The 19476-nt window shown below is 40.1% G+C and overlaps 1 protein-coding gene across 1 annotated transcript in view; it reads left to right on the plus strand.

Annotated features, from left to right (window-relative positions):
• frem2b (FRAS1 related extracellular matrix 2b) overlaps nt 1-19169 on the plus strand; it is a 52804-nt gene extending 33635 nt beyond the window's left edge. Inside the window, exons 7-24 of the mRNA XM_018665259.1 lie at nt 6415-6564; nt 7474-7683; nt 7799-7996; nt 8112-8276; nt 8471-8653; nt 8738-8868; nt 8977-9132; nt 9407-9710; nt 9936-10067; nt 10308-10639; nt 12835-13027; nt 13134-13238; nt 13408-13535; nt 13612-13746; nt 14801-14927; nt 15393-15580; nt 15672-15818; nt 16618-19169. Coding sequence (XP_018520775.1) covers nt 6415-6564; nt 7474-7683; nt 7799-7996; nt 8112-8276; nt 8471-8653; nt 8738-8868; nt 8977-9132; nt 9407-9710; nt 9936-10067; nt 10308-10639; nt 12835-13027; nt 13134-13238; nt 13408-13535; nt 13612-13746; nt 14801-14927; nt 15393-15580; nt 15672-15818; nt 16618-17124 — 3491 coding nt within the window. The 3' untranslated portion in view covers nt 17125-19169. The remainder of the gene's footprint in view (nt 1-6414; nt 6565-7473; nt 7684-7798; nt 7997-8111; nt 8277-8470; nt 8654-8737; nt 8869-8976; nt 9133-9406; nt 9711-9935; nt 10068-10307; nt 10640-12834; nt 13028-13133; nt 13239-13407; nt 13536-13611; nt 13747-14800; nt 14928-15392; nt 15581-15671; nt 15819-16617) is intronic.
• Nucleotides 19170-19476: the final 307 nt, after the last annotated feature.

The raw sequence follows: 19476 nt of genomic DNA on the forward strand, positions 1-19476 counted from the left end.
GACAGCTGCTGAGACACACAACTTTTTAATAGGATGTACAGCAGTCAGTCCTTACGGCCTTACGAGCTGCTTCACAAAGAGGTGTGTTACCACTGCAGCTATTACATTTCCAAACAGTGTCACAGTCTTTATGGATGGCTTTGACTCTCACAGTGCAAGACATTATTGATTCATGATTGTCTGACTCAGCTGCTTGTCAATTATGTCTAGGATGAGGGTTAAGGATGTCTGGGAAACAAGAAGATTGACAAATAAAGGGCAAAGATATTAGGAAGTACTGCATAGGATAAGATAAGCTGACTTGAAGTTTGCTTTGGAAGTGGCCTCATGGGTACAAAGGCAATGGTAAAAGTGTTAATGGTTTAAGGAACTTTTCCTTTAGAGGGGCAGAGTTTCCCATAGCTGATAAATAACATGTTTGTGTTCATGCATTACTGCATTTTCACAGAGTTGAGGAAGGAAGGCAAGCTCTATTTTTTGATTGCCCCTGCTTTATAGAGAGTCAGTCAGTGTGCTGCCTTATCGCAGCTGTTATTAACAATGACTCGAACGGGTAATCCAATTTTTGTAGCTTGAAAAGTCAATTAATTACAAAATACACTAAGAAATGTTTTTGCTCCACAGATTTAATACTTCCTGGCAGCCCTTTGCCTACATTAGAGGTCCTTAGTGTATTATCACACAGACACAGGAGAGAAGAAGGCTCAGTGTATCATAAAATTAACTTTACTCAGACTGACAACCGGTGTTAGCAGTCTGCGCTCAGGTTTATTCCTGCTTTATTTGTAATCATGTTTTCTTTGCTCTTGCTTTGTCAGGGTGGCTGAGTGACAATCAAAATCTTCTTGTACATGTCAGTTATCAGAAAGCAGAGAATTTACAAAGGTTTTATTGTTACTCTCAAATTATGATTCTTGCTGTTAAGACTTTCAACGTGAGGAGGAGGAGAAACTATGCCTAGAGCTATTGCCTGACAAGTTGGCTCCTTATTATAAAGACACAAGCACCTGACATCAGATCAATTGTCTGTACAAACAAATGCACACATGCACAGGCACACACAATACATGTGAAGGTAGTGCAGCAACACCTCCAGAGTATAATTTGGATTACGTGATGGAGGTGTTAAGGTTTCAGGCATCCACTGAATAAATGCAATGTGAAGAGTGGAGAGAAATAAGGTGGTGTCAAACCTTCATATCCCCCTGAAGGAGGTGATAATGAAATGGCTTGAGCAGTGATGGTGAAATAAATGGTAAATAGCTCTGAGGCAAGTAAAACAAGACCAATCTCCTTTCTGGAGGAGTAGAAAGGCAGAATTAGATTCATTCCCACTTTCAGTACACCTATTCTTGCTAGGTATTAAATTTAAGTAAGTAATCCTTGTTCCTTTCCTAACTCTGCTCCAGTATATATGGAAGGGAGGTAAATGGGGACATCACATCCTTCATTGTCATCCCTTTTGTAGGAATAGCTGACCAGTGGGTCCTGTACATGGAAGGAAGGAATCAGTGCCTGGCCAAGCACCTGTTAGTACCTAGTTCTTAGGAACACACACTACTGATATCAGCAAAAAATGCATGTCAGCAAGATATCTTCTTTCCAAGCCAGCACATTATGATGAAATTATAAGCCACAGGGCACCAGTGTATGCACTCTCTGTTCTGTGCGAACACACAGTCCTGGCCACCTACAAAGGTACCAACACATGGAAGAAACCACACAAATGCAGTAGGAGGTAGAGCTCATATACTCTACTGAGAGTCTGACGTCAATCTGACAATTTATGAGATTCTAAACTGAGAATGTTTACAGCTTTTACACCTGAAAATGAGTTGAGGTTTAATGCACATGTAATCAGTTGTGCCATGGAAAAGGAGGTGTTTTTTTGTTTTCTTTCCAATCAAAACATTAATTTCACCAATTAGCACACCTCCGTGGGCAGATAGGGAATAATTAAAATCAGCTTTGTTTGGAATGAAAGCTGCCAGACCTTTACATGGCACAGGAACTGATATTTATGCCAAGGGAAAGAAATTTGTTGGTAACTGATATCTGTATCTGTATGAAAGTATTACCAAAACTGAAAAAATCACACTTGGTTTGTGGTTTTCAGCAAGTATAATACAGTAATTGAGTGCGAGAATTTTTTGCCACTTATTCTAACTTTAATTGCATGTTTTGGTCTAGTCCCCTTTACAGAGTAGGTGCTGTCTCTAACAGAAGATTTAAAGGTAAATCTTCTATCAGTGCTTATATATTTTCTGGAATCTCAATTGAGAAACCATTCACAATTAAAGTAATTAGTTGGAAATGCATGATTTTGGCTAATCCAATACTACATTGTGAATGCAAATGAGGAGTTAAAAGTTCAAATGTTTGCCCATAGACACACAGAAGTTCTCAGCTGATGTGGTCCAAGCTTGACCATATCCTCTAACTAACACAATTGTCAGTCTACATGGGTGTGAAGGTGGTTAGGGATCATTGTCTACATGCTGCACTTTTGATCCCTGCTGGTTGTTCAGGTTGTCTATACAGCAGGGGGAGATCTGGGAGGGATAGTGTGAAGCCTTGCATGGTAAAAGTCTCCAAACACAACGCTGCAAACTTTTCTACCCTGACAAGCTGAGATTACCAAAGCAAACTAACTGCCCTGACACCCCAGACTTCTGGCTGATTGTCTGTCACCTGGTTTGTGGTAATTTGATTGATTAAAAATTTGTCTGAAAATATGCACCACTACATCAAAGTATCAACTGACATGATGTAGGTGTATTCCATACACAATCTACAGAGAGCGGGAGAATGAGTTTTAAATGGTTAATCTAGTTACGCTACCAGAGGAGGCACATGAACGTGCCGATAGGACAAATTAAGTAGAAAAACTCTTAAAAATACACCCTAGCAATACATTTAAAGAGATAAACAATAGCCAAAAATCCAGATAACAAGTAAGGGCACAACAGGACTTGCAAACAGGATCTAAATGACAGCAGAACACAACTTTGAAGGAAATTGTAAACAAGAAGAGGAGGTACAAATTGACAAGGTCAATAAAAACATAAAAGTGAGTGTGGTAATTAGTGGGAAACTGTTTGTGCATGTGTGTGAAAGGTTATATCTGTTTGTTGTTTTATATTGCTAATAGAACGATCTACACACACACACACAGCCTAATAGCCTCTCAAACTCTTTTTTTCTGTCTTCTTTTCATCATCACATGGACACACATGCACGCACTCACACACACGCTGAAGCCTTCTTCTAATGCACAAATAGGCACACAATACCAGCTGCTGCTGCTTAAAACCACTTTTTGTCAATCTTATTGCGAACATTGACAGTCTGCTATTTATTCACACAAGGGTGTTGAATTCTGATAATCTTTTTCTACATAAAGGCAAATCTTCTGGAAGTTTAGCATTAAAACACTGTAATGTTGACAAGTTGTCCAGACATTTTTGGGCAGCATGCAGGGATAGCTGCTATTCTCAGAATATCTGCTATTTTCCCAGCGGCAGACCATCTGCACATAGACGGCCGCATCCTTATACTTTGGCTTTGGAGAAACTTGTTCTTTCTTGCAGAGGTAATTGCTGTTTGATATTGACTCTGCATCCGGGAAAATGTTTTGGTGGTTGGAGCTGTAAGACATGAGAATGCTTGTACGGCATTCAGAGTCGTGTATTTATAGTCTTGTGTCAGTTGCCTGTAAATTTCATTCTAGTTCTAAAGGTATGATTATGAGCTGTTTTAAAGATGGGCGGGTCCTGTGCGTGTGCGGTGTATCCTGGATGGGGATGAATCAAGGGGGAACCCATAAACCCTGTTATTATGTTTCACCTGGATTCCCATTCATTCTGATATAAACAGATGTCCAAAGCACTTAAGCAGAAAGGTCCTGACGTTAATCGACAATCTTAAGGCACTCAATCCTGAGCCTGCTTTGAAAATTCAAGTGTTTCTCACAGTCGTAGCTTGAAGTTGCAGATTATTCTGTATTGAATACAGAGAGAAATTTGTCGAGCACACAGTGGGCAGAAGAGCATTTTGCCAGGGCTCAACTGAATCTCACCATTAGAGAAGCCACTTAGCGCTGTGGGAATGTCATGCAAAGTTCAAGTGAAATCAAGCAGTCAGTGGGAGTGTAACAGTTCCCTTAGGGAAGCCTGTGTCTCTCCTTGTGCCTCTTCTTTTACTTTATGTTCACACATATGCAACAGTAAAGACATTTCCTTTGTTTGGCTTTGTTATTTGAGCATATTGCACCATAAATTGACCGGTATAATGACTATACACAAGGTGCTCCTATTTCTGACTTTGTTTTGTATTTTTAATTTCCCAGAAGGAGACATTGGGGTTGTTTTTAAAAATCAATATTTCCATTGTTTTATCATTTCAAACAACCATCACAATTTTACATTGTGATCCCTTAACAGACTCCCTATTTAACATTTAATTTTAGACTTTAAAAAGAAAAAAAAGGGGTTAGTTTTATGACAATATCAATACAAGTCACAGAATAACAATACAAATCTAAATCAGTTAAATAACTTTTTTTTGTTTTTGTTTTTTTTTTGTTTTTGTTTTTTAGTAAATGAATGTTTATATACCTTATGTAGTTTAACATAATAACATAACACTAGGACTAAATCTGGATTATCTCCACTTACATTCAAGTAATCTTAGATGTGCTTTGTGGCGTAGGAAGCTGCTGCTAGAACCCAGGAGCCAGTGGTTTACCTTTCAGTTAATGGACCGTAGCTCTTTGAAGCTCACTGTTTGTCTGCTGCACAAACCTTATCTGATTACTGGACTAGTACAACAGGGCCTGAGTTCCTGGCTGCCAACCTCAGGCTAGTAGATCTGATTACTCCTCCTGTTGGGACCCAGTGCAAGCAGCCAAAACCATCTTTGTTTGGTTTCTCTATGGAGAAAGATTCTGGCAGCTGCAAGCCTCTTGATGCAGAACTCATTGTCCTGGCTGTGCTCTCAGGACAGATTAAAGCATAAAAAATTTCTGTCCTTTGCTTGCACTTAAAACTCACATTATTTCAACCTCAGAGATGGCAGCTTTGAGAACCACAAATCCCAAGGCTTTAAAGTCTAAAAAGTCTATTTCCCTTTTAGAACTTGTCTTATCTTGCTAGCATAGAGCTGTTACTGACAAAGCAGACTGCAACAAAATATCCAATATCATCTGAGACTCAAATTACTTGGAAGATTAATTATATAGTGCAAAACAATAAACTTATTTTTCCTGAACAGTAAGTGTGCCTGGCAGCATTGTTGACTGACAGTTAATCTTTTTTTTTTTTTTTTTTTGGTTTCATTAGATAACATAATCATCACATGGTTGCAGCAGTATGGATTTGTTTTTTGTTCAGTGCATTTATCGCTCAGTTTCACATCCCCACTCTCTTTTTTGTCTCATACTGTGTGATGAGAAACAGCTAAGTACTGTTTTGTAGGTGCCGAGTTCCATTGTCATGGAAACCACAACTGTGCCCATGGCTATCGCCATTCACTTAATTTATTCATTATTTGGTCACAGTAGCAGATTTTTACTGCTCAGTAGTGGCTCGTTCCCATTAGTCATAACAGTGATGTATTTGATCAATTATGAGAATGTGAGTATTTTGTAAGTAAAAATTGTTTTTTTGGATTGGTTTCAGCTTTTGGCTGCTCATGTTATTGCTGTATTGCTGTAATGGACTGTGACTGACTCCCTGCAGTTTAAATCCATAAATAGTCTCTTTGTGATGTCAGCTCTGCACCTCCCAAAGGGAGCATACACAGAGGTCCAAGCCCTTAAGCAACCATTTCACAGGCAGGATGACATGTTGTATATTGTTGAGAGGAAACATGCTCTGAAAGGGTTAAATGGGATAACAGTGGGTGAGTTCGGACTGCAGTGGAATCTCAGCTCATAGAAACACTAATTGCAGTCAGGCAGGCCTGGGCTGGCACACTGAGCTCCACATCCCCCAGACCTCCTGTCAGGCCTCCTGTCTGCCTCTCAGACCCATCACTATCAAAGTCAGCTCTACCACCAGGCTCATCCAGAACAAAACCAGGAAATTCAGCTCTGCCTTCAGGTTTGTCTTTTAATACTTGTTGCAGATGTCGAAATCCCCCCAAAACACCATTCCAGGAAGTTAGAAAGTGTTGTTTAAGGGCTACAATTACAGTGCTGACTACCTGCTGGTGTTTCAATGGAAACATTCCCTCAATTTCTCCTGTAATCAGAGGTAATCTTACAGAGTATTCCAGCTATTACAGATTCAACTCAGCAATTACATCAGGCATTCAAGTATCCTGTTGTGAAACAGCTAAAGGATGATTATGGATTACATCCTCCTGTGTGCTTTTCCTCATCTGATTCAGTCCTTCCACTGTTGTTCTTCCCAGCTCCTGTCTTCTACTTTGGCAACACAGACTACCATGTGGATGAGAGCGACGGCTTCGTGGAGGTGCAGGTGTGGAGGACAGGGACTGATCTTTCCAAAGGAGGAACCGTCACAGTGCGCTCAAGAAAGACAGAACCTGTCTCAGCTGAGGGTATGTGTCCCCGTAAGGTACCTCTCTCTGACAGCTTTAGTTGGTTAGTGCTTAGGAAATGTAAACTACAGAAAACAATAGACTTAAGTCATCACCCTGTCACTCTTTGTTTTCCTGACCTGAGTCCAAGGAGGTGTTAACATTGGATATGTTGGGTGGATGACCAGGGGAATGTAAACAGTGTTTTAGGTTAGAGAGAAATCAGGACTTTTCTGTTGGGCCCTTGCCTTGTGGGCATTGGATATACACAGTGTGAAGATAATTGTGGTTTTAGTGAGGACAGGGCTTTAGGAATGTATACTGATTGTTCTGCACGTCAGTAAGTGCTTTGGACTCTAAGACTGGTTGCTAACTCTAGCCTTCCCTGCAGCCTCTATTATCTCCTGCCCTCAGGCAATCTTCCCCCCCTTGCACAGATTCATAACATCTCTGCTCTTGCCTGCATTATAACAGTGAAAATAACTATCATCTAATCATATGCAGCATGGTAGAAATGCAAGCCCACACTTATACACATAACTAGGTCATACTGTAAGTACATGAGAAAAGCCTGCGGGCGAAGGGTGAGCTCTCAATACCCAGTCTCTTCAAAGAATGGCAGATGAATAACCTGTTTGCGCTCAGGGAGGTATTTCTTGCAGTGCTCCTTTAATCACGCAACAATTTTCAACTGTTCATGGCTATCAACGACAAAATGGAAAGTGTCATTTTGTCAGCATGTAGGGCATATCATTTCATCTTTCTCGCTACCTGACATTTACAAATCAACTGTGAAGTAACATGAGAACCGCTGTCGAAATAAGATCAAGTACTGTTTGTGTCCATTTGTGCTATGTCCACTATTTCCCATGAGCTGCTCTGTTCTCTTTTCTTTGAAACATGTCTGACCTATATTGTGTTGTTGAGCAGCTGGTGTAGATTACGTGGGGATCAGCCGGAATCTGGACTTTGCACCGGGGGTCACCATGCAGACTTTTCGTGTGACTATTCTGGATGACCTGGGCCAGCCGGTGCTGGAGGGGCCAGAGAAGTTTGAACTGGTGCTTCGCATGCCCATGAATGGGATCCTTGGGGAGCCGAGCAAGGTTACCATCCTCATCAATGACTCTGTTTCTGACTGTGAGTGAAAATCTTGGTTCTAATCACAGTTTATTTAAATGGCTACACATTGTGATATATGATGTTTACATTGTATTTCTGATGTTGATTTATGGGTTTCATTATGTTGTTCTAGTACCAAAGGTGCAGTTCCGTGATGCTGTGTATGTGGGCAATGAGGACTCAGGGCAGATTTTGGCTACTGTGTACCGCAGTGGTGATATCAGCTACAGGTCCACAGTACGCTGTTACAGCAGGCAGGGGACAGCCCAGGTCATGATGGATTTCAATGAGAGGCCCAACACAGATGCTTCCATCATCACCTTCTTACCAGGTGGTGTAGCACAACCTAGTGCATAAGCCTTTGCATGGTTTTCTTTAAAAAAAAAAAAATACAAGGACATACATGCCCAATCAATATCTTTTCTGTTTATTGTGTGTTTTTTTAGGAGAGATTGAAAAGCCTTGTGTACTGACACTAGTTGATGACACAGAACATGAGGAAGAAGAAGAGCTCCGTCTTGTGTTGGGAAGCCCCAAGAGTGAATCTCCATTTGGAGCATCTGTTGGAGGACAGAATGAGACACTCATCAGGATAAAAGATGATGCAGACAGTAAGAATGCTTTGTTTTTTGTTATACATTGTTCCTTACAATAGCTCATAGCTCATATATATATATATATATATATATATATATATATATATATTCAGAAAATAGTAGAAACATTACTTTTGATGTGTGGTATGCTGTAATTTTACAGTGATATTTTACTAGCATGATTTAAACTACATGCCATACTTTCTCAGAGGCAATTATTAGGTTTGGAGAGACCAAATTCAGCGTGAATGAGCCGAAGGAAAGTGGACAAGTGTCTGTGGTGAGGATCCCAGTGCTGCGTATTGGAGATACCTCCAAGGTCTCTGTTGTCCGAGTTCACACCAAGGACGGATCTGCTACCTCTGGGGAGGACTACCATCCCATATCTGAGGGTAAATAATACAATAATAAATCAGAACAGCAACAACCAGCACTTTGCTAGAAAAATATTTGTCAAATCTCTCCTTTCTTGGCAGAAATCGTGTTCAAAGAGGGTGACACTGAACACCATGTGGAGGTGGAGATTTTATATGATGGTGTCAGAGAAATGAGGGAGGCATTCACTGTCCATCTGAAGCCTGATGAGAACATGGTGGCAGAAACAAAGGTGAAAGTTTAGGAAAATTAGCATGTAATTTAACTGTCAAGTGTCAATTTAGCAGCAATTTATTTACCATTAACATTGTCCTAATTGCTCTTGCTTGTCAATCAACAGATGAGCAAAGCCATAATCTATATTGAGGAAACCAACAGCATGGCAGACGTCACCTTCCCCTCGGTGCCCAGAGTGGTTTCTCTGCTGCATTACGATGACATTGACAGGACCAGGGACTCTCTCCCTGTGGCTGGATACCCTGTCATTTGTGTTACTGTATGTCCAAACTAATAGATGAGTAAATACTTAGTGATGTACTTTGCAGTTATTGACTCTGCTAATGATTCACTTAGTGAAGCTTTTTGTCTAAGAAGTGCAGCTCCAGACAGGTAAATACTGTTTATGAAGTAGTATTTAGCAGATGTGCACACTTTGCTCAATTATCATCTACCCCGAGGGCTCATCAGTTGTATACAGAAATGTCTTTGGCTTCAGCAGTAGTTTTTTGGTGCTATACACTCATAAGCATATATTCTTTCCCCTTTTCCAGGCTTGTAACCCCAAGTATCCGGACTATGACAAAACAGGTTCCATTTGTGTAAGCGAGAATATCAACAACACCCTGACTCGTTATCGTTGGCTTGTTAGCGCCCCCACTGGCCCCGATGGTGTCACTAGCCCTATGAGGGAGGTTGACTTTGATACCTTCTTCACCTCCTCGAAGCTCATCACTTTGGACTCAGTCTATTTCCAGGCTGGCTCTAGGGTCCAGTGTGCTTCAAGGGCTGTGAACTCTAACGGGGATGAAGGACTGGAACTCCCCAGCCCCATAGTGTCCATCAGCATGGATGAGGGTGAGTGCAGCTCAGTCTCTAGCTTCAAATGTTTAGTCTCTCTCATGGAAATGGCTCAACACGATAAGCAGCTGCTGGCTGAGTTTTGCTCTCCCACCACAGTACATGCTGTCCTTGCTCTGACAGAAAACTCAAAGATAAAAGACTTTTCTGGGGAGGATTTTTTGGGGAAACAAAACGTTTGATGTTTTTATTTCTTTTTTTTTTTTTCCGGCATGGTTGCAGGAATGTGCCAGCCTAGAGTTGTAGGCACAGTGGGGGCCGAGCCCTTCTCAGCCAAGCTGCGGTACACTGGAGCAGAAGACACAGACCACCCCAATCTCATCAAAGTAACTGTCACCATGCCTCACATTGATGGTAAGAGCAGCAGATTAAGTGTTAGGAATCAATTTTCATCAGTGAAAATATCACTCAGAGGCTGGTTTTTGGCTTGAAATCCTTCTTGAGCTGGGAAAAACTTAGAGTTCTTGGTTCAATATGTCACTAATTAACCAAATTCTTTTAATGAGAAGCTTCTTCAGTTAGTTTATCCTTAATAGTTAATTTAAGATTCCTGTGCTTCCACTTTATAGCTGCTTTGTATGTATCCTCCCTCAGGTATGTTGCCTATTGTGTCCACCCGACCTCTATCTAATTTTGAGCTCACACTGAGCCCTGACGGTACCCGTGTTGGCCACCATCGCTGCTCTAATTTGTTGGATTACACTGAGGTCAAAACTCATCATGGCTTCCTTACTGAAGCCACTAAAAACCCAGAAGTGATCGGAGAGACCACGCCTTACCAATACAGCACTTCCCTCAGGGGATCCAGCACACTACGATTCTACAGAAACCTCAACTTGGAGGCTTGTTTGTGGGAATTCACCAGCTACTACGACATGTCTGAGCTACTGAGCGACTGTGGAGGTACCATTGGGACTGATGGACAGGTAAGCAACCCCACCTTTGAGCCTCAGCTCACCTCTGACCCCTTTTGTCATCTCTAGACATAAGGTGCAAGGATGCAGTTCAATAAAGCCATGGAACACCTTGAGGACAAGAATGTGGACTCAGTAGCTCTTGTTTTTTGTTTTTTTTCTGTCCTACAAAAAGTCTTTCTTTTTCATTCCAAAATCCACCTGGAGTTTTCCTGATTAATCATTTACAGCCATATTAAAACCCTGCTTGCATACTTGGTTTTCCTTTAAAGACCTTAAGTAAATACCAACCTGTAGAGAAATCATCCATTACTGTCTGGAGACCCATGTTAACCTCAGTAGTAATGACTAACCCGACACCCTGCTTTCTTCAGTTCCTGGTAGGACCAATTATTTGTCTTGTCAAAGTGCCAAGTCAATAGCCTGCAGCCTCATAAAAATCTCTATTTGTCTGTTTTGCTACGTGCACAATGTTCTCTTGCTGCTGTTATACTGTATGTGGAGCTGGAAGGTTGAGATCTTAAAGCCCTCTCTGTCCTCCTGGCTCTCATGCCTCACAGCCTTCAGCATTTGCATTCACCTTGGAAACCGACTGTTAGTTGACTTGCAGTTAATTAAGGTAGAGTGTTGATAAAAAAAAAAAAAAGGGCCGGAAGAGTGCACGGGGCACATCATGGTGAAAACCTCCCCTACACTCCCTACTGAGGATTATTAATTAAAGCCCTACAGCAGTGGAAAATATATTTTAGCTCTGAAGGTATATAAGAGTGTATATTGGTTTGTTATTATAATGGGAGTTTCTCATTGTACTTGGCCTAAGGTTTATTTAATAACAAAGGCATCATCCAGGTGATAACAGACTTTCTCAACAAGTGAGAAGCCACATAATGTAAATGTGAATGTCACAGTAATAAACATGTCTCGACAAGTAAGCCTGCTGCTGCTAGTAATATTAGCTGTACCTCGGCCCTTAGGTGAAGAAATTGATAACGGTGACCACACTGTCTGCTTCTTTCTTCACTGATTACTGCCCACATTGATCAGAGATAATCTGATAATTTATAAATGAGTATAACAGCAAGTTATGAACGAGACGAATGGTTTTACCTGCAAACTACCTGTTCACAGAATCCTGAAGCACACACATCTAGCAATAAAGACTATTCTTGTACCTATTGTCTTTCCACCAAGGGGGAGAGTGGTATACATTCTGCTCTTGTACAGCTCTGTATGTAAATCTCGTTGCTATGGTTACTTTTGAACAGAGCAAAAGACGGTATCTAGATGCATAGACTGAGTCACAGGTTAAGTTTCAGGATCTGTGAGACCGGATCAATGGAAGGAGACAGAGCCATTGTTTGTGGGTGCCCTGTGACCTGAGCGATCCTCTAAGTGGTCAGGCAGGCTAAGCGAAGACAGCTCCATGCAGGCCGGGGCCAGTGTCATGTCACAGTGTAGGGCTTAGTGCCCAGCTTAACCAGGCCACAGGAATCTATTAAGGACCAGCAGGTTGTGTCAGAAGGCCACTCTGCAAATCATTTGCCTGAGCACTCAACACCCAGAGGTGTAGGCACGTCTCCACATGAACACAGAACCAGTGCAGGCAGGTACTTCTCTCAGGTCAGAGGAAAGTGCAGATACCAGAGAGCACTCCCTCTGAGGACTTTCACCACTCAGAATCCTTTGGCCATTTTAGGACAGCTCTTTTAGAGAGGGAAAGTTTAGAGCAATTCAATATTCCCAACTTTTTTTTTTTTTTTTTTTTTTGAAATGTTTAAAATTGATTTGAGAAAAATATAAAAAATGCAGTACTTCCTCTGTAATGATCAGAGTCTATGAACACTCTAGGGAATACATAAAATCTTACAGCTATGGACCATCAAGTGAACTTAATGATGTCTACTGAAGTTATCATTACAGGCTTGATCTCCCAGTGAAGTGTACTTTACGTTCCCTAATACTGTATATGTGTTGCCAAGTTCAGTGAATCTGTAGACTTGAAGCACTATTCAGAACAGAACTTGCTTCTATCAGCTATAGTGGCAGAAAATTGTTTTTTGTTTCCAGAGATATTATATATGCACTTTATTCAGGGTGTCTTGATGTTTTCTCCTTGATATCTCTATTACAAGTGCAAGTTAATTTGTGAATTTGATTTTTTTTTTTTTTTTTTTTGCTCTGACACAGCATCTTGTTTTTCACTGCAGGTGTTGAATCTGGTTCAGTCCTATGTGACCCTACGAGTTCCACTCCATGTGTCCTATGTCTTCCACTCCCCCGTGGGAGCAGGAGGATGGCAGCACTTTGACTTACAGTCAGAGCTGAGGCTCACATTTGTGTACGACACTGCCATCTTATGGAGGGATGGTATCGGTAGCCCACCAGAGGCTGAACTACAAGGCAAGACTTGAACAACAATATAAAACTGAGGATTGCTTAAAATGTGTCATATTCATTAAAAGAGATTTCAGAGCCAAATGAAAGATGTCTGTGACTGTCTTTGCAGGTGCCCTTTACCCAACCAGCATGCGTATAAATGGCCAGGGACGACTAGTAGTCAACTTCCGCACTGAGGCTCGATTCAGAGGCTTGTTTGTGTTTGCACATCCAGGTACAGAAGTGATGTATTATTTAGGAGTCTAAATTTTAACATGATGTATGATAATGCTTGCATAAAAGTTGAATAAAACGTAATTCTATTTTTAAGATATATTTATCATGGGTCTATTTATCAGTTATTTACCAGTACATGTAATTTAATTGATGTATTTTTCCATCAGCTTCACCACTTACTTCCATGGTCATGTGTCCGGATCACCCTGGTTTGACCTTTAACCTCAGTCTTGTGAGGAATGAGCCAACCTACAACCAGCCCATCCAGCAGTGGACATTCACATCTGATTTTGCTGTAAGGAGACATTTTATTTTCCAAAGAGCAGTTATGTTGTTTTTCATGTTTCACTGACCATAATTTCTCCTCTCAGGTGCGTGACTACTCTGGCACGTACACAGTGAAGCTGGTCCCCTGTACATCTCCTCCCAGCCTGGAGTACACCATCCCTCCTGTTTGCAATCCCAGAGAGCCTCTTACTTTTGACTTGGATATCCGCTTTCAGCAGGTGACTTTATTGATTGGAGGAAATCTTGTCAGCAAAACCAGCATTGAGCAATAAATGGAGGATTAATCATACAAGCAATAATATTTCATAAAATTACTATAACATTTAAAACACACGTGGGCCTCTGCTATCAATTAAAATATGTTACTTCAGCTACACTGAGGAAAATTATGTTTTCCCTCACAACCTGGATGTTGTGGGAATTATTTCACAACATGGATGAAGTCACATATTTTACTTGGAGTCCCAACTGCTTATTTAAATACAAACTAATTCTTTACATTTGAAAAAGTGCATATGAATTTTTGTGAAAGTTGAATCAAAATTTTTATTTATCTACCCCTTCTCCTTCATTCATCATTTCACCACATCTGTTGGTTCCTTTTCACTCATTTGTATTCCTGCCTCTTCTTACAACACCCTCCTGGTTCACTTGAGCCAGTTAAGTACTCATAAAACTGCAACTCCTCTCACTTACCCCAACAGGAACAAATGCCTATTTAACATTTCCCTCTTAATCAGTTTACCTACAGTGCTATGTGTCTACTTCCTCATGTTGATACCAACATCTAAGCATCCCAGCATCAAATCAATTCCCTTATAAATTAATTCCATCTCAAAGAAATGTCATTAAATTTCTTATTTTACCTAAGTAGCACATAAAATAACCCAATTTATTCCACTGACAGTTACATGAAATGAAGAAAAGCGAGCAAATCCTCAGTTTTGTGAAGCTGTAATTGTGCTGGTTACAGCCTCACAAATGTGTTGTTCTAATTATCCAGAATATGAAAACTGAGAGTACGGTAACTACAGCATTTGCAAATATCAGTAAGACTGTGAATGTACATTATTAGGCATTGTCTTCAGATGTATCATATGTAGACTGACAAATCTCCAAATGAGCAGACAGAATTTTATGTGATACTGTACATGCAGTTGCAATGGTGCATTGACTAGGATCAAACAAGGCTGTTAACCGAGTGTCTTTACTGTTACCTTTGCTCGGCTTTGTCACTAAATTTGTGTTTGTCTGTCTTCTGTGTGTTTCTAGGTTAGTGACCCCGTGGCTGCTGAGTTCAGCCTAAACACGCAGATGATTTTACTCTCAAAACGGACACTCTGGCTCTCAGATGGCTCTATGGGCTTTGGACAGGAGAGTGACACTGCCTTCTCGCAGGGTAAGACAGTAATATGCAGTCAGAAAATGCCAACTGCCCTTGAAAGTTTGGGGATTAAACAAAAAAACAAACAAATAATGTTCAAGAAGCTACTTAAAAAAATGGATGGCTGTGAATGTATTTCATGGCTTAGCTCCTTGAACGTAACTCCATTCTATTGATCAAAAGGAAATCCATGTCTGAAGAATTTTTCTGCTGATTTTGCAGAAATGTTCTCCATTATTTCCTGACTCACCAGGATAACAATGAAAAGAAAAAGAAGTGTCATTTTGTCAACTTTCATGTCTTTTCCCAAAACAAGCTAATTATCAGAGTTAGATTATTTTTTCTCTCAATAAGATCTTGAAAGTCTTTGAAAAGTCCTTGAAGCTGCTGTCCAAGTGAGTGAGAGAGAGTAGCGCTGTTTTAGCGCTGTTCTCGATAATGTAGTCTGAGTTGATGAAAACTGTATTTCTCTTCTTTTAGGGGATACAGTTTATGGCAGAGTGATGGTGGATCCAGTGCAGAACCTGGGCGACTCCTTTATTTGTAACATAGAAAAAGTCTTCCTGTGCACTGGAGCTGATGGATACGTCCCAAAATACAACCCCAGCAACTTTGAGTTTGGCTGTCTGGCTGATGCTCCATCACTACTCTACAGATTCAAGATCATTGTAAGTAACAAAAATATATGTCTCATCATGTCAGATGCGTGTGAGGTACTCAGAGGTAAATATTCCTCCCTGTGTTATCCTCTAACTCCAGGACAAGGCTCAACCAGAGACACAGGCTCGGTTATTTGGTAATGTTGCTTTCAATGCCTACCTGGCAGTGGATGACCCCGGTGCTTTAGCTCTGGTGAGACAACCTGGGTCAGATGGTTTCAGAATGGACTCCTCAGCTCTCTTCCAGGTCAGTATAAAGGTCAAGTACAAGAAACACATTCAATGTACAGCCTAAAAGAGTCCACGTCCTCACATTTCACCAATCTGTGATGCATACTCACAGAGGTTATATTGTGCTGGAATTTATGCTTTTGTGTAGTCACTTAATTTAGGCTGGCTTGTAACTTGAAGGGAATTGGTGCAAACTTGTGGTATCACGATGTGTGGAATGCAAGTGGAAAGAGCAAGATGAAAATACCATATAAGAATCAGAGACAGTGACCTTAAAAGATATTTTTTGCTCTGATATTTTACTTTTTCTTCTTAACAAGCTGAGAAAAAAAGACTCGCTGACACTTTCTGCATCTTCATGGAAACCTTTTACGGGTGAACAATCCTGTCACCATGTGAACTGGCCCTTATATGGCCTCTGATGAAAGGCTCACATATATGACTCAGACTCTCCATTGAGTCCAGATTGCTTTTTGTGGTCAATGTGTTTCTTGGCTTGTTAAGGAGAAAAAGTCAGTATCATTATGCCTGCAGGCCTGGTGAGCATTTTCCAATAGCTGAGAGCTTTTCTGCTTTTCAGTCCCACTGTACAGTAACTGCACTGTACATAAGGTCTGTTTGAGGTGACTTCTTATTGTTTATGTTTGACCAAATATACACTAGTCCAGGAAGAAAATGCCACAACAATCACTGAAATGGGTCCGTGAAGGGAAGAAAGCAAGGGAGCAAAGGGAACTGAAGCTCTGCAGAAAGCTGTGCCATAAAAATGACCTACAGATATCATTTTTTAAAACAATAACTTTTGCTCTCTCCAGGTGTCCGCGGGGAGAGAGTGGTACATTCACACCATTTACACTGTTCGTTCTCGGGACAACGCTAACCGCGGCATAGGGAAGAGGAGTCTGGAATACCACGTGATGAGTCAGCACACAAATCTGCTTCCAAATGGTGAACATCGCAGCAGGAGATCAGCCAACGACGTGCCAGACATAATAGAGGAGATCGGCGGGAATAACAACCGCGGCACCAACATCCTGCACATTGCACTGGACCGCAGTAGCCAGCGGAGGACAAGTCCAGAGAGGGAAATCTTCACCAAAGGGATCATTCCCCGTGAGCTAAACCAGGGAGACGATAGTGATGACAGACTAGTACTGATCATTGGTATCTTTGTTGGGCTGCTCCTCACGGTTCTCATCATTGTTCTCGTGGTATTACTCGTCCGGTCCAAGCAGGAGAAGAAAGACGTACCCAAGAACTCCAGCAGTGCAGAGCCCATGATGACACAAGGCCTCAGCAACAGTGACAGCTCAGAGGTCTAACGCACAGGCTGATGATTGAGAGTTTTAGTTAATATTTTTGTTTTGCAAGTGCCTCACATTTAGATAAAAATTGATGATTGTGTGTGAAGCAACACAAATTACAAGAGCTTTGATTCTATACAGAAATCTACTTGAAATACTGTATCCCTTCCACAGCCAGGCAGTGGTCTGGACACTAACTAGGAGACAGACTGTGTTAGTAGCTGTTTCAAGGCACTTGTCAAGTTGTCATCACTCACTTATTAATTGATTTGCTTTTGATGCCACTTGATCCAAAAAAGGTATTATTATGTTTTCCAAAGGTGCTACAGAAGATGCCTCTTAACTTGAATGGCATTTGGTGTTATATTAAGTAGGTCAAGAGAAGCTGGATATTTTGCATTCTGTAGTAGTTGTTCACAACAGGCTTTGTATGTTTGATTTGCTGTATTAAGACACTGTCCATAGGTTGCTTACACTGGGTAAACCTGTCTGTTCTTGTAAAGAATTATTTGTCCTTAGATTCAGTGCGTGCCTAAGAACTCACAGGATTTTGAGGTTTCATGATGTATTATTGTTTGTCCTGTGTGCTCAGCACAACATCCAACTCAAATGAAAAAATATTTTTTTTCAAATGAAGTTCAAATGAATTTCAAATGAAAAAAAAGTTGTTGTTGTTTTTTTCATTTGTATGAATATTGTTTCCTTGTGCTCATGTTTTTGCATGCATTTATTTTTGTATTTGAAGATTGTTTTAAATTGTAAAAAAAAAAAAAAAAAGTCTCAATGCTGATTTAAAAGGAATTGTGACAAATGCATCTGACCTACTGTATTTCCACCAGTTTGTGTTTTACAGTATATCCCATGAAAAACAGTATTTATCAATGATCAATTGTTGTTGTTAAAGTCCCTCTAATTTTTAGCTGTTGAAACACTGTATGATTTTATGACACAGTGGCTGACACAGAGAAGTTAAACTTTTAGAGTCTACAGTATTGATGCAACTTTCAAGACAGCTGGTCTGCAATGTACAGTGAAGTATGGTAGCGGTTCCAGATCCTTCATTACCAACAGGAATTACTTTCACTCTTGGTACAACTGGTACACTGGTGTTGACTACTGTAGTTTAGTAAAGTTGGGACTGTAATCCCTCTGACTACAGGGCTATGTCTTGATTTTGCTGTTAAATTTCTGTAAACCTCAAAATATCATCTAAAAAGTATTTGATTTCACTTAAGGGAATGAAATGTTTTGTCCTCAAAAGCTTTCTTTATTATCAGAAATTCTCTCCCTGGTTCATTAGATTTAACTGTATTTATTTATTTTTCAGTTCACTGTTATTTAGTGCTGACACAACTACATATATACATATATCATCATTCCCTCTCCCTTTTTAACTTTGATTTGAACCTATCTTTCTCAAATTGTATGACTTGTTTGTTATTGTGATTTGAATATACAACACATAAATATGTGTGCTATGTGCCATGTTTGCATCAAAACATTGTACACATAAGATGAAACATCATACAAGTGCTCCATGTATCAGTGTTTTTTTTTTTTTGTTTGTTTGTTTGGTTTTTTTTTTTGTTTGTTTTATTCAGATCCAGGCACCGGATTGCCACAAAGTCTGATTACCTCATACTACTATGTATTGTATAATAGACACTAACTTCATAGTCACTACTTGTCGCATTTATTTTCAAATTTATTTTGAAACTGAAAACAATTCTATGCAACCTGTGATATCATACCCTCATGAAATGTTTACCCCAAGTATGATTTTTATTTTTTCAGTGCACAATTTGCTTGCTGATTTAGTTTTAACACTGTATCAATGTACTGTGGTTCTTTTTTTTTTGCCACTCTAATGCTTTGAGTGCAGTCTGAGCTTTTTATGCACATGTACGTATGTATATACATATGTATTACCTAAAAATATACCATTTGGATGTTTTGGGAATGGTTATTGTTAAAAAAAAAATGCATACTGTATGTGCTGTAAGTATTTGTAACATAGACCAGAAGCACAACGTGGTCTGCAAATAAATAATTTTTCAAGAAAACACAGATTTTTTTTTTCTTCAAGCTGGGCAGTGTCACATTGAATTGTCCTTTAAGGTTCTTAAGGTTGTCCTTTATCGGTTCTTTTGTCACTGAACCATTTCCTTAAATTGTTAAAAAATATTCAAAATCACATGCAACCGTTGTCATATACAGATTATTAATACCTATTAATCCAAGTGAGCATCAGTCCTCTATGAAATCTGAATTTGTACTTACTGTAAACCATGATGTAGATCTATTATGGCTACTTAACTCATCATCTCCTCATTACCATCATTCAGCGAGTAAGTTTAACGTCCTAATTTA

The sequence above is a fragment of the Lates calcarifer genome, linkage group LG21 (genome assembly GCF_001640805.2).
Source record: "Lates calcarifer isolate ASB-BC8 linkage group LG21, TLL_Latcal_v3, whole genome shotgun sequence".
NCBI classification, from domain to species: Eukaryota; Metazoa; Chordata; class Actinopteri; family Centropomidae; genus Lates; species Lates calcarifer.